The following is a 14,740-nucleotide window of genomic DNA, read 5'->3' as shown; positions in this document are numbered from 1 at the left end:
CTCCTGAACTCCTAAAGAAAAGGCCAGATGCTGTGGATTCCTTTGCAGAGACCTGCAACTTTCCACTTGCCTATACCCTCCTGCCAATACCTCACATTGCAAAAGTGACATTAAAGAGGTACGCCACCCCTAGACATTTCATTATCTAGCCAAAGGTTGGGGACAAGATATCTGATTGCGGGGGCCTGGCCGCTGTGATCGCTTTTTGGAAAAGAACATTTTCTTGTTAAATTTTATAATCCTCCAAGTTCACTGCCCCATCATGATAAACCACCCCTACCTTTATTTTTATTTTAACTTTTCTACCTTGATATTGCTTTGTTTTTGTTTTTTGCTCAGTCTCCATCAGATTCAAAGACTGGTAAGGGGCGTTCCCCAGCAGGCGTGACATCTTCTGAAGCCAAACAGAGGAGAACTTCCTCCCTCACTCTGCTGCACATAGCCCAGATCAGTTCAGTGTGAGATGAGCTATGATTGGCTAAGGCTGCACACACCCCTCAGCAATCCAGACTGCATTTCCTTATATTGGAGTTCTGCCAGGCCAGCAGGAGTCCAAAGTCTGTGCAAGAGAGGGGGAAATGTGCTCTGGGCAAGTAGGGAGACACCCTAGTGGCAGCAAAACAAAGAACATTAGAAAGATTTTTTTTAATTTACCATAAGGAGTTTGATAACAAAAATTTGTTTTAAAGGAGTAGTCTTCTGAAAAGTGTTTCCAGTCCGTTGTGCCCGGGCTGCAAAAACAAGACAAAACAAACAACTTTAACTCTCCTTCCTCTGTTCCCCATAGCGCCATTATCTGTGCTTCATAATGTAGAAAAATGCTTTTATTCTCTGGTGCCAAGTGTTGGACGCATTCCCAACCAACTAAAGTGGTGAGGCCTTAAACTCCTTTTTGCCCCTCCACTACCATCCCTGTCCATGCCATTAACTGACATTTAGCTGGAAGCTAGGCCCGGTTTCCACATTTTGCACCTATGCACAGCAAAGGTATCCAATCTTACCCACTTAGTAGATGACTCTGCTGGTGTATTCATTTCCTTTTAGACTTATACCAAAGAATTACAGTCCTCTAGGATATCACTAGTTCATAAAAGGAACAAGCGCATAATGTACTCTGAATAATGTGTAGTGGTATAATTGTAAGAATAATTTTAAAATAAAATGGATATGAGAGATTGTGCTTTAACCCCTTAACGACGCAGGACGTATATTTACGTCCTGCGCCGGCTCCCGCGATATGAAGCGGGATCGCGCCGCGATCCTGCATCATATCGCGTCGGTCCCGGCGCTCATCAACGGCCGAGACCCGCGGCTAATACCACACATCGACGATCGCGGCGATGTGCGGTATTAACCCTTTAGAAGCGGCAGTCAAAGCTGACCGCCGCTTCTAAAGTGAAACTGAAAGTGACCCGGCTGCTCTGTCGGGCTGTTCGGGACCGCCGAACAGCTGATCGGACACCGGGAGGTAGGGGTGTGAATCGCCAAGAATTTGGCGATTCGAATCGCGATACCAGTGTGGCGATTCGATATATCCCGATATATCGCGATACCGTCTAGGTGACGATACATCACGATATATCCCGATACATCGCCCACCTGGGAGCATTCATAGATCCCAATAGACGCCGCTGTCAGCTTTGACAGCGGCGATCTAGTACTCCGGTGCACACTTTTCTCATGTTATCCCGTCCGGGCTGCAAAATAAAAGAAAACGCACTTTAGCTTACCTGCCAACGAGCCCCCGGAGCTCCGGTACTGGTGTTCGGTCCCCGGGCTGTATTCTTCTTACTTCCTGTTAGCCCGGCACGTCACATGGAGCTTCAGCCTATCACCAGCGGAGGCGGGACATCGCTGCGGCCAGTGATAGGCTGAAGCTCCGTGTGACGTGCCGAGCTAACAGGAAGTAAGAAGAATACAGCCCGGGGACCGAACACCTGTACCGGAGCTCCGGGGGCTCGTTGGCAGGTAAGATAAAGTGCGTTTTCTTTTATTTTGCAGCCCGGACGGGATAACATGAGAAAAGTGTGCACCGGAGTACTCCTTTAATAGCCAGCCGCGGCGATCGCCGCATGCTGGCTATTAGCGGCGGCCCCCGGCTACTGAAATCAGCCGTGGGTCGCATAGTACGGAGCGGGCACGAGTCGGAGCCCGCTCCATACACCCAGAGCGACGCCGTGTCAGATCCGGCCTGCCCGGCTCCACAAATGTGGAACTTTTATCTCCTGATGCCCAGGACATGACATGCTGTTCCGGGCGTCAGTAGATAAAAATTCCACATCCCTAAAAGAATCTATTCAAAAATATTTTGAATCGATTCAGTATCGGCAAATGAAAAAATCGCAATTATCGCGAGAATCGATTTTTTTCTTACATCCCTACCGGGAGGGCCCTTACCTGCCTCCTCGGTGTCCGATCGACGAATGACTGCTCCGTGCCTGAGATCCAGGCAGGAGCAGTCAAGCGCCGATAATGCTGATCACAGGCGTGTTAATACACGCCAGTGATCAGCATAGGAGATCAGTGTGTGCAGTGTTATAGGTCCCTATGGGACCTATAACACTGCAAAAAAAAGTTAAAAAAAAGTGTTAATAAAGGTCATTTAACCCCTTCCCTAATAAAAGTTTGAATCACCCCCCTTTTCCCATAAAAAAATAAGTGTAAAAAAAAAAAAAAAAAATAAACATATGTGGTATCGCCGCGTGCGTAAATGTCCGAACTATAAAAATATATCATTAATTAAACCGCACGGTCAATGGCGTACGCGCAAAAAAATTCCAACCTTCAAAAAAACGTATTTTGGTCCCTTTTTATACCATTAAAAAAATGAATAAAAAGTGATCAAAAAGTCCGATCAAAACAAAAATCATACCGATAAAAACGCAAAAAAATGAGTCCTCATACCGCCCTGTACGTGGAAAAAGAAAAAAGTTATAGGGGTCAGAAGATGACATTTTTAAACGTATAAATTTTCCATGTAGTTATGATTTGCATGTAGTTATGATTTTTTCCAGAAGTGCGACAAAATCAAACCTATATAAGTAGGGTATCATTTTAACCATATGGACCTACAGAATAATAAGGTGTAATTTTTACCGAAATATGCACTGCGTAGAAACGGAAGCCCCCAAAAGTTACAAAATGGCGTTTTTTTTCGATTTTGTCGCACAATGATTTTTTTTCTGTTTCGCCGTGCATTTTTGGGTAAAATGACTGTCACTGCAAAGTAGAATTGGCAACACAAAAAATAAGCCATAAAATGGATTTTTAGGTGGAAAATTGAAAGGGTTATGATTTTTAAAAGGTAAGAAGGAAAAAAAGAAAGTGCAGAAACAGAAAAACCCTGAGTCCTTAAGGGGTTAAGTACAAGTGACTCAACAAAAACAAAGGCATATCAATTATTTAAGGTTTACCTGTCGTTAACAAAAATTTTTGATATAATGTAGATAATACTATTATTTGTATGTAATATACATTGATTAAAATGTGTTTATTTTTGGGTGAAAAAAAAAATAAAATGCTGTCATTGCAGCTATTGCATGTGTGTCTCTATGGGAAGTCCATATACAGGAATTGTGGGTGGAACAAGCAGGGCCCTGTGCAGGCTCCTGGCTTGTCAATCATCCTCATGTGTGAGCTGGGAGCATGTCATAGAGCCTCACTGCACAGAACCCTTTTTGTCCACCCATACTTCCTGTATTTGGACCCACAGAGACACTCATAGCTGTAGGGACAAATATATACACATGTTTTAACCAATGTATATTACAAATATACATAAAATGGTATTATCTACATTATATAAAACATTTTTGTCAGGTACACTTTAAAAATTAAACCCGATCGGAGGGCCCTTGTGAAAAGGGATAAAAATACAACGTAAATTAATACAGGAATATTACTCATGAATGATGCAAAGAATAGGCAACATAATAGATATATATATACTCTGCTAGCAAATAGATTCCTAAAATTTCATGAAAATCTGAAAATAAAAATCCTGCAGACCTAAAATAATTTACTTTTCATCCAGCATATGAATACATTTGGTTGCTAGGTTCTGTGCAGACCTAGGAATAACGTACAAAAAAAAGTCCAACATATAGCTTGTAGTGCTGTCAGGTGTTTATGGGGAGTTGGTACATATCACTTAGTAAGTCATTCAGATTCTATCCCCCCAGAGTTCAGTTCAGAGCACTGTGGCCCAGATTTATTAAAATGTGTGAGAGAAAAAGTGGAGAGATTTTTCCACAGTAACCAATCACAGCTCAGGTTTCACTTTACCAGAGCTTGTTAGCTGAGCTGTGATTGGTTGCTGTGAGAAAATTACTCACTCAGTTTGATAAATCTGGTCCTATGTGCTTAAAAACCTATGGCCTGTATATGATATAATTGGAAATAATGTGACATCTCACAGCTCAGTTCTCCCATTCAGCGAGTCATCACCTGTAATGGCTGGTATAGCTGGTTAAGGTTTCTCCTTGATGACATACAACATCTACGAGCTGGCAGGCTCTGGGCAGTCAGGATTAGTATCTGATGCTGTGCCTTTGCCTGGATAGTAACTGCTGAGCTGGAACAGCCACATCAGAACATTACCATCCAGGCAAAGTTACAGCATCAGATGCTACTCCTGACTGCCCAGAGCCTGCCAGCTCAGTAGATGATGTATGTCATCAAGGAGAAGCCTTAACCAGCTATACCAGCCATTACAGGTGCTGACTCGCTGAATGGAAGAACTGAGCAGTGAGATGGCACATATTGCTAATAATATCTCATACAGGCCATAGGTTTTTAAGCACACAGTAAGTCATTCAGATTCCACCCCCCCCCCCCCTAGAGTTCAGTTCAGAGCACTAAGGCTGGGTTCACACCACGTTTTTCAAATACGGTTACCGTATATGGTTTTCCGCTAAAAAACGTATGGCAAAAACCGTATGCAACCTTATATAACCGTATGACTGCAAATTAAAATGTATACGGTTTTTCCCCGTACGGTTCTATCCGTTTGCATCAGTTTTTGCCAACGGTTTTGCTATTTTGTTGGAATTAGTTTTCCAGCAATTTAATAAAGTTACTATTGTTCTATTGAAATTCCAATCTGCGCATGTGTCAACTCCAAAAACGGATGAGAAAAACCGTGTGCAACCGTATTCTGAAATTCTGTGTACGGTTCTCATAGACAACAATGTTAAAAGAACCGCATACGGTTCGCATACGGTTTTCCAACCGGAGGCAAAAACGTGGTTGACAGCGTTTTTGCCTACGGTTGAAAAATCGGCAAAACCGTATCCGAGGCAAAACGGATCCAACCGTACACAACATTTGGAATACGGTTTACAATGCATTCTCTATGCATACGGTTTCGGATACGGTAGTATACGTTTTTTTTGTGGAAAACCGTATACGGTTATCGTATTTGAAAAACGTGGTGTGAACCCAGCCTAAGTGATATATACCAACTCCCCATAAACATCTGACAGCACTACAAGCTATATGTTGGACTTTTTTTGGACTTTTTTATTCCTAGGTCTGCACAGAACACAGCAACCAAATTTATTCATATGCTGGATGAAAAGTGAATGTTAGTTTAGGTTTGCATGATTTTTATTTCCAGATTTTCATGACATTTTAGGAATCTATTTGCTAGCAGAGGTAGGTATATCTATTATATCTGTTATTCTTTGCTTCATTCATGAGTGATATTACTGTAGTTTGTTGTATTTTTATCCCTTTTACAAGGGCCCTGTGATGGGGTTTAATTTTTAAATCATTTATATGCTTTTGTTCTTAAAGGGGTACTCCGGTGGAATTTTTTTTTAACCCCTTAAGGACGCAGCCCATTTGGGCCTTAAGGACGCAGAAAATTTTTATGTTTTCAAAAAATCATAACTCTTTTATATTTTCATCCACAGACTAGTATGAGGGCTTGTTTTTTGCGCGACCAGTTGTCCGTTGTAATGACATCACTCACTTTACGATAAAATGTATGGCGCAACCAAAAAAAAATACTATTTGTGTGGTGAAATTAAAAAGAAAACCGCAATTTTGCTAACTTTGGAAGGTTTTGTTTCCACGCCGTACAGTTTACGGTAAAAATTACGTGTGTTCTTCATTCTTTGGGTTAATACGATTAAAATACCCATGATAACATACTTTTCTATTACTGTTGCGCTTAAAAAAAAATCGCAAACTTTTAAAATCGTTTAAAATCCCCATATTTTGAAGACCTATAACTTTTTCATTTTTCCGTATAAGCGGTGGTATGAGGGCTCATTTTTTGTGCCGTGATCTGTACTTTTTATTCATACCATATTTGCTTATATAGAACTTTTAATCCATTTTTTATAAATTTTTTTGTGAATAAAATGTTATAAAAAAGCATCTATTTAGGACTTTTTTATTTTTACGTTCACGCCGTTCACCGTACAGTATCATTAACATTTTATTTTAATAGTTCAAATATTTAAGCACCCGGTGATAAAAAAATATTTTATATACATATTTGTTAACACTTTTTGGGGTGAAATAGTGAAAAAGGGACAATTTACGTTTTTATTGGGGGAGGGGGTTTTTCACATTTTTTTTAACTTTATTTTTACACTTTAATAGTCCCCATAGGGGACTATTTATAGCAATCACTCAATTGCTAATACTGTTCAGTGCTATGTATAGGACATAGCACTGATCAGCATTATCAGTCATCTTCTGCTCTGGTCTTTGGGGAGGCAGATCAGAGCAGAAGACGCCGGGGAGGCAGGTGAGGGAAACTCCGTCTGCCGTGCTGGATGATCGGATCGCTGCGGCAGCTCTGCGGGCGATCCGATCATCCATTTTAGTGACCGCGTTGCTGCAGATGCCGTGATCTGTATTGATCACGGCATCTAAGGGGTTAATGGCGGACATCCGCGGGATGTCCGCTATTACGGGCGTTTCCCTGGCTGCGATCAGCAGCCGGCACCTGCCGCTCATGATCTGGGCATCGCTCCGATACTCGCGGTTATGCTTAGGACGTAAATGCACGTCCTGGTGCGTTAAGTACCACTTCACCAGGATGTACATTTACGTCCTGCATCGTTAAGGGGTTAAGGACTCAGACAATTTTATTTTTAGGTTTTTGTTTTTTCCTCCTCACCTTCAAAAAAATCATAACTTATATATTTTCATCCACAGACTAGTATGAGGGCTTGTTTTTTGCGCGACCAGTTGTCCGTTGTAATGCCATCACTCACTTTACCTTAAAATGTATGGCGCAACCAAAAAAATACTATTTGTGTGGGGAAAAGAAAACCGCAATTTTTGCAAATTTTGGAAGGTTTCGTTTTCACACTGAACAATTTAAGGTAAAAATGACGTGTTCTTTATTCTTTGGGTCAATACAATTACAATGATACCCATGAAAACATACTTTTCTATTACTGTTGCGCTTAAAATAAATCGCAAACTGTTTAACCAAATTAGTACGTTTAAAATCCCCCTATTTTGAAGACCTATAACTTTTTCATTTTTCCGTATAAGTGGTGGTATGAGGACTCATTTTTGCTTATATAAAACTCTTAATACTTTTTAATTTTTTTGGGGAATAAAATGTTATAAAAAAAGCAGCTATTTTGGATTTTATTATTTTTTTAGGTTCACGCCGTTCACCTTACGGAATCATTTAACATTTTATTTTATTAATTGGGATATTTATGCACGTGGTGATACCAAATATGTATATAAAATATATTTTTTTACACTTTTTGGGGGTGAAATGGGGAAAATGGGACAATTTACGTTTTTATTGAGGGACGGGGTTTTTCACATTTTTTTTACTTTTATTTTTTACTTTTATTTTTACACTTTAATAGTCCCCATAGGGGACTATTTATAGCAGGGGTCCTCAAACTACGGCCCGCGGGCCACATGAGGCCCGCCGCTGCCTGGGACATCCTTGTGTCCCGAAAGATGTTTTCAGGGCACAGGGATGCGCTCTCGGAGACCCCGTGTTTACTTTAAAAATGCAGGGGCTGCCAGGAAGGTGGCGCACATAGGGACATAACTGACGCCGTGCGTGCGCGCGCCGATAGCATCGGAGCGCGGAGGAGCGAGGCAGCGATGAGGACATGCTCTGGGTAAGTGTTACCAGCGGCACGTCGGCTTCAGTGCTCCGACCACCACTCCTTCGGTACCGGGACTTACTGCTATGTCCGGACCGGAGGAGCGGTGGTCGGAGCACTGAAGTGGGGCAGAACACAGGCATGCAGCCTACAGTGTATGGTTGGAGGCTGTATGTCTGTGGGGGAACATACCGCACCTAATGTGGGGAGCTATACTGCACCTAATTTGGGGGATCTATACTGCACCTAATGTGGGGGAACATGCTACACCTAATGTGGGGAGCTATACTGCACCTAATTTGGGGGATCTATACTGCACCTAATGTGAGGGAACATGCTGCACCTAATGTGGGGGAACATGCTGCACCTAATGTGGGGGAACATGCTGCACCTAATGTGGGGGAGCTATACTGCACCTAATTTGGGGGATCTATACTGCACCTAATGTGGGGGAACATGCTGCACCTAATGTGGGGGAACATGCTGCACCTAATTTGGGGGATCTATACTGCACCTAATGTGGGAGATCTATACTGCACCTAATGTGGGGGAACATACTGCACCTAATTTGGGGGATCTATACTGCACCTAATGTGGGAGATCTATACTGCACCTAATGTGGGGGAACATGCTGCACCTAATGTGGGGAGCTATACTGCACCTAATTTGGGGGATCTATACTGCCCCTAATGTGGGGGAACATGCTGCACCTAATGTGGGGAGCTATACTGCGCCTAATGTGGGGAAACATGCTGCACCTAATGTGGGGGAACATTATACTGCATCTAATGTGGGGGGAACAGTATACTGCACCTAATGTGGGGGGAACAGTATACTGCACCTAATGTGGGAGGAACAGTATACTGCACCTTATGTGGGGGAACATTATACTGCCAACCCTAATGTGGGGGAACTCTACTGCCAACGCTAATGTGGGGGAACTGTACTGCCAACCCTAATGTGGGGGAACTGTACTGCCAACCCTAATGTGGGGGAACTACAACCTAATGTGGGGGGATCTATACTGCCAACCTAATGTGGGGGGAACTGTGTTGCGTAATTAAAGTGGTAGTCCACTAATAAGATATATAAGTGTGCATAGGAATTTGTTCATGTTTTGTTATCTATAGTCCGGCCCTCCAACGGTCTGCGGGACCGTGAACTGTTTAAAAAGTTTGAGGACCCCTGTTTTATAGCAATCATTCGATTGCTAATACTGTTCAGTGCTATGTATAGGACATAGCACTGATCTGTATTATCTTTCATCTTTTGCTTTGGTCTGCTCGATCGCAGACCAGAGCAGAAGACCCCGGGAGGCGGCCGGAGCAAGGTGAGGGGACCTCCGGCCGCCATGCTGGATGATCGGATTGCCGTGGGCGATCCGATCATCCGTTAAAAGTACTGCGATGCTGCAGATGCCGTAATCTGTATTGATCACGGCATCTGAGGGGTTAATGGCGGACATCCGCGCGATTGCGGATGTCCGCCATTACGGGCGAGTCGCTGGCGGCTATCAGTAGCCGGGTCCTGCCGCGCATGACGCGAGCATTGCTCCGATGCTCGCAGTTATGCATAGGACGTAAATGTAAGGGGTTAATGAACTGGTGCCAGAAAGTTAAACAGATTTGTAAATGACTTCTATTAAAAAATCTTAACCTTTCTTGACTTTTTAGAAGCTATATGCTATAGAGGAAATTCTGTTCTTTATGAATTTCTTTTGTCTTTTCCACAGTGCTCTCTGCTGACACCTGATGCCCATATTGGGAACTGTCCAGAGCAGGAGAAAATCCCCATAGCAAACCTATGCTGCTCTGGACAGTTCCTGACACAGACAGAGGTGTCAGTAGAGAGCACTGTGGACAACACAAAAAAGTTGAAAAAGAACAGAATTTTCCTCGGTAGCATACAGCTGCTAAAAAAGTAAAGGAAGGGTAAAGATTTTTTAATAGAAGTAATCTACAAATCTGTTTAACTTTCTGGCTCCAGTTGACTTATAAAGACCTAAAAAATAATGTTTTCCACCAGAGTACCCCTTTAAAGTCATTTGTACTTGAGGCACGATCTCTTATCCATGTGTTTTTATTTTGTAATTATTCTTACAATTATACCACTACACACATTATTCAGAGTACATTATGCGCTGGTTCATTTTATGAACTAGTGATGTCCAGAGGACTGGAATTCTTTGGTATATTCTTTAAATTCTTTCACACGAAAGGGTAAAGGTGTTTATCCTGTTATCCTCTGTCATTTAGCTGTGAGCTGCACACACATTCATTCTCCTTTTTAGATTTGTATTTTCCTATGAGCAAAACCAGTAATCTGAATTTACCTCTGCTTACTATAAGTCGAAGGGGTAATTTTTGTTTTTGACATCCTTTCTTTCACCCTGGACAAAAATTCTGTTATGTGCCTCTCCCTAATAAAGTACTACTTAGAAATATATCGGTGCATACATACTTTTTTTTGGAGTTAAACAGCTGGATTATTTGCTTTGCACGGCTTCTTCAGGGTATTGTCCCTGCTTTTCTCCACCATGCAAAGAGTTTTGTAAGTTTATAGTTTTTCCTTTTTATTTGCACAGGAGATCTCCGGTGGAACAGTTGCCACATCTGTTAACAGCCATTCTTCAGATATTTCCTGTGCCCCTAATTTGCCTGATGTGTCTCCTCCTAGCTTCCCTAAACGTAAAACAGGTACTATGCAAATACATTTGAAGTTCTTTTTGCATTACTTTGATCATCCAGTATCAGTTAAATTCTTTTCAAATGTTTATTTTGTTTAAAGCTCGTAAGCAGTTACCAAAACGAAAATTAGAAAGTGAGGTTGAGAAACCTAATGTACAAAATGAAGAGTCTGATGTCAAAGAAACTGCTGCAAAGCGTCAACTGCAAGAAACAGGTGAAAATACAATTTTGAGAAACTTTTATTTATTTCTTTGTTGTTTCAATAGAATTAATGCATTTTTGACCACTGTAGAAGGCATATGTGTACACATACCTGTGTATGCAAATATCTACAGAAATGTAACAACGAATCATAATGATCACACTTGACAATTCTGTAAATTTGTTAATGCTTATTCTTTAGTAATTCATTTTTCATAGTACAAAAAATAGATCAATAGATCTCCAGTATGGCAGTCATTTAACTAATACAAAATAGAACATCACCCATTGTGTTCGCTAGACATGCTTGACAGTCCTCAGCAACCGTAACATCTTCGCTCTTTCCCGGGCATCCTGTTGCTGACGCTCCTTCCTCTCACAAAGGGGTGGGCAGGTGTGTAGTTGCCGGACACTTCCGACTAGGGCTGGGCGGTATGACCAAAAATGTGTATCATGGTATTTTTGTACACTATGGCGGTTCCACAGTATTTAACGGTATTTACTACCCCCCCCCCCCCATCATCATCATCATGTGATGGTTATCTGATAATTAATTAATTCGAGTGGGGGAGGGGCCCAACCGGTATTGCGGTATGGGCCAAAATTCATATCGTGCAGGAAAAAAAATGTCTGTATTCGGTATGAACCGGTATACCGCCCAGCCCTACTTCCGCCGTTTAGGATGACACGCCCCCTTTCTCAAGTACTTGAGAGGGGGCGTGTTCTCCGAAACATCGGAAGTGTCCGGAAGTGTGATAGCAGCAGCTGAGAGCGAAAATTAGCCGGATGAAAATACCATTTTAAGAACTCCATCCTACTTATCAGATATGAATAGGCTCATCCCATGGACTCCGTCCCTCCTGGCACAATGTCTCTTCTTTCTTCAAAAGGAATTTTATAAGTTTTTACCAGTACTTAACAGTGCTAGGATTATAACAGATCTGTGTGCCATTCTAATCGCCCCCTCGTATGCTAACCTCTTCATGGGGCAATTCGAAGAAGAGTTCCTCCATAAGAACAAACTTTTTTTGGAACATAGTCGTATATAAACGTTTCTTTGGAGGGGTACAGCTGAACAAATTCATACACTGATCCATGAAATAAACAGCAACGATTGGGGCATTACCCTAACACCAAATATTTCCGATAAAGAAATCGAATTTCTTGATCTACTAATTGCTCACGAAAATAGCCAAATCATCACCTCCACGTTCTTCAAAACTGTCGACTCGAATAGTTATGTACCTTTTTTGAGTGGACACTACTCTAAATGGAAACAGAATATACCCTATGGCCAATTCCGCCGAGTTCGGAAAAATTGTACCAACACCAGTACCTACATTGATCAATCCAAAATTCTGAAGAACAGATTTTCTGTGAAAGGATACCCTAAAACTCTGGTAGAGAATGCATTTTTAAAAGCGCTTGCACTCACCCAGGAATCATGTCTACCCTCCTCACTGCTGCCATCAGCCACTATAGCTCCAGGGTCATCACCCTCAGTCCAAGAGGCCTCGTATGATCAAGAGGAGACAAACCAAAAATAAAAATTCAAAATACACTCGAAACAACAACACAACTGGGGTAAAAAGAACAGCAGTTTTGTGACAACGTACTCCACGGGCCATTACAACATAAGGAAAATCCTACAAAAACATTGGAGTCTCCTCAAGAATGATCCCTACCTAAAAGAAATTTTACCTACCCAACCCCTACTAACATTTAGAAGAGCTCCTTCCCTCAGGAATATGCTGGCTCCAAGCCGTTTGAAAAGACAGAGGCCAGCTAAACGCTTCACCACTGAGACCACTCTCAAAAAAGGTGTGTTCAAATGCGGCAAGAAGAGATGTCTCTGCTGCAACATAATAGCAGACCGGAACACTAATTTTAGAAGCCATCATACAGGGGAAACCTTTGAGCTACCATTCCATCTGACATGCCAATCCCAGTTCGTCATCTACCTTATCAACTGTTGCTGTGGGAAACAGTACGTGGGTCGAACCACTCAGAAATTACATCAAAGACTCAACCAGCACAGATGCAATATAAAAAAAGGGATTTATGCTTCAAGGTTTGTCACGACACGTCACGACCAAACACAATGGGGCCACAGGAATTTCATCCATCCTGCCCATTGACTACATCCCAGCACATGTTACCAATCGCCTGGAAGCTCTGGGAAAGAAAGAGATGTATTGGATTTACAGACTAGAATCGCTCCAACCCCATGGGCTGAATGAGGCTACAGAGCTCATTCACTGAATGTGTCATCCTGCCCTCTTACCAATAAAGATGACCCCCACCAGCCCAGCAATCAACTAAAGAAGAATACATGGGAGAATGTGTGTACAACTGCGCATGTGTGTATATATATATATATATATATATATATATATATATATATATAAATGTATGTATCAATGACATCAATATACACTACGGCACTACTGCATAGAATATTCTCTATTGCAATGCCGATGCCTGCGTTTGTTAAATCGATCCAGCGCAGGATATGCGCTTCTACTATGAACTTTTTTGTAATTTGGGACGTTTCCTCCCGAGCACCTGGATGAGGGGCCTCCCATACAGGGGAAGACCACGGTCCAGTTGTGCCTCTATCTTTGAGATGACGCCGCAACATGGAAAGCGGCGCTTTGATTTTTCTACTTGCTCAGCTCCCCGAACGGAAGGCCAGGCTAATAGCAGTAATACCTTATTTGATCTGCCACCCAAGCACCATTCATGTTAATTGTAATATTCATTAAATTAAAATTTTTGTTTTGCTTTGGATTTGAGACATCTTCAACACTGTGGAAATTGTATTGCACAGATGCATATTTGTATTTTAGTCTGTACCCGGTAATTGCTGTTAAATTTCGCGGGCTTTTTTTGCATAAATTAGTGGCCTCCCACATCTGCCACATCATTGATCTGACGAAGAGGGGGTCCCACCCCTCGAAACGCGTTATCTGTGATCTATCCAAATAAAATCCGGTTATTATATCTTTAACCGTGTCCGGCTACTTCTTACTACCACGATCCCAGCCAAGCTATTCTACAGGAGTGAGCGCTCGAACACACCTTTTTTAAACGTGAATCGGAGCGCCGGGGATCTTCACCTCTTGCATTCTAATCCCACATATAGAGCCCCTGGCAATTTAATACTGTATATGTGAGTTGATTTATGTTATTTTATAGTCAGCATAGATAGGTTCATTCTTAGGTTCCCTGTTAACCCCTACAGGACACATGACGTAACGTTAAGTCATGACACCCTGGGTCTTAAGGACCCATGACGTACATGTACGTCATGGGCAATTCCGGTCCCCGATGCCTGCTGAAATCATTCAGCAGGCATCCCGTGCAAATGGCCAGGGGGGGGGGGTCATTTAACCCCCCCACCCACCACATGTCGGCGATCACACATGTGAATTCACACATGCTACTTGCGGTTATTCTGGTGATGCGGGTCATGCGTAACCCGCTGACCCGGAGATACATGGTGATCAGAGGTGTAGGATACACCCCCAATCACCCACTGTATCTATTGGGAGGTGGCAATTTCGTCACCCCCCCCCCCCCCAGGAGCGCTGTTATTGGCTGGACGATCATCCAGCCAATAGCAACCGGCAGGGGAGGGGTTAACAGCATCTTCCCGCAACTCTCGTGGCTGGCTGAGTTCAGTCAGCGGTCAGAGCTGCTGGAGGAAGCCGGGGACCCCCTCTCTGCCGAGATAGGAGCCCCCTCAGAAGA

General features: G+C 42.5%; 1 protein-coding gene across 6 annotated transcripts in view; it reads left to right on the top strand.

Moving 5' to 3' along the window:
- Positions 1 to 14,740, top strand: part of LIG1 (DNA ligase 1) — a 268,524-nt gene that overhangs the window by 124,146 nt on the left and 129,638 nt on the right. For all 6 annotated transcript variants that reach the window (XM_056541820.1, XM_056541819.1, XM_056541822.1 and 3 more), the window contains exons 5-6: positions 10,684 to 10,795; positions 10,887 to 11,000. In XM_056541820.1, coding sequence (XP_056397795.1) covers positions 10,684 to 10,795; positions 10,887 to 11,000 — 226 coding nt within the window. The remainder of the gene's footprint in view (positions 1 to 10,683; positions 10,796 to 10,886; positions 11,001 to 14,740) is intronic.

This window comes from Hyla sarda, chromosome 10 (genome assembly GCF_029499605.1).
Source record: "Hyla sarda isolate aHylSar1 chromosome 10, aHylSar1.hap1, whole genome shotgun sequence".
NCBI classification, from domain to species: Eukaryota; Metazoa; Chordata; class Amphibia; order Anura; family Hylidae; genus Hyla; species Hyla sarda.
This window is presented reverse-complemented; position numbering and strand designations above follow the sequence as displayed.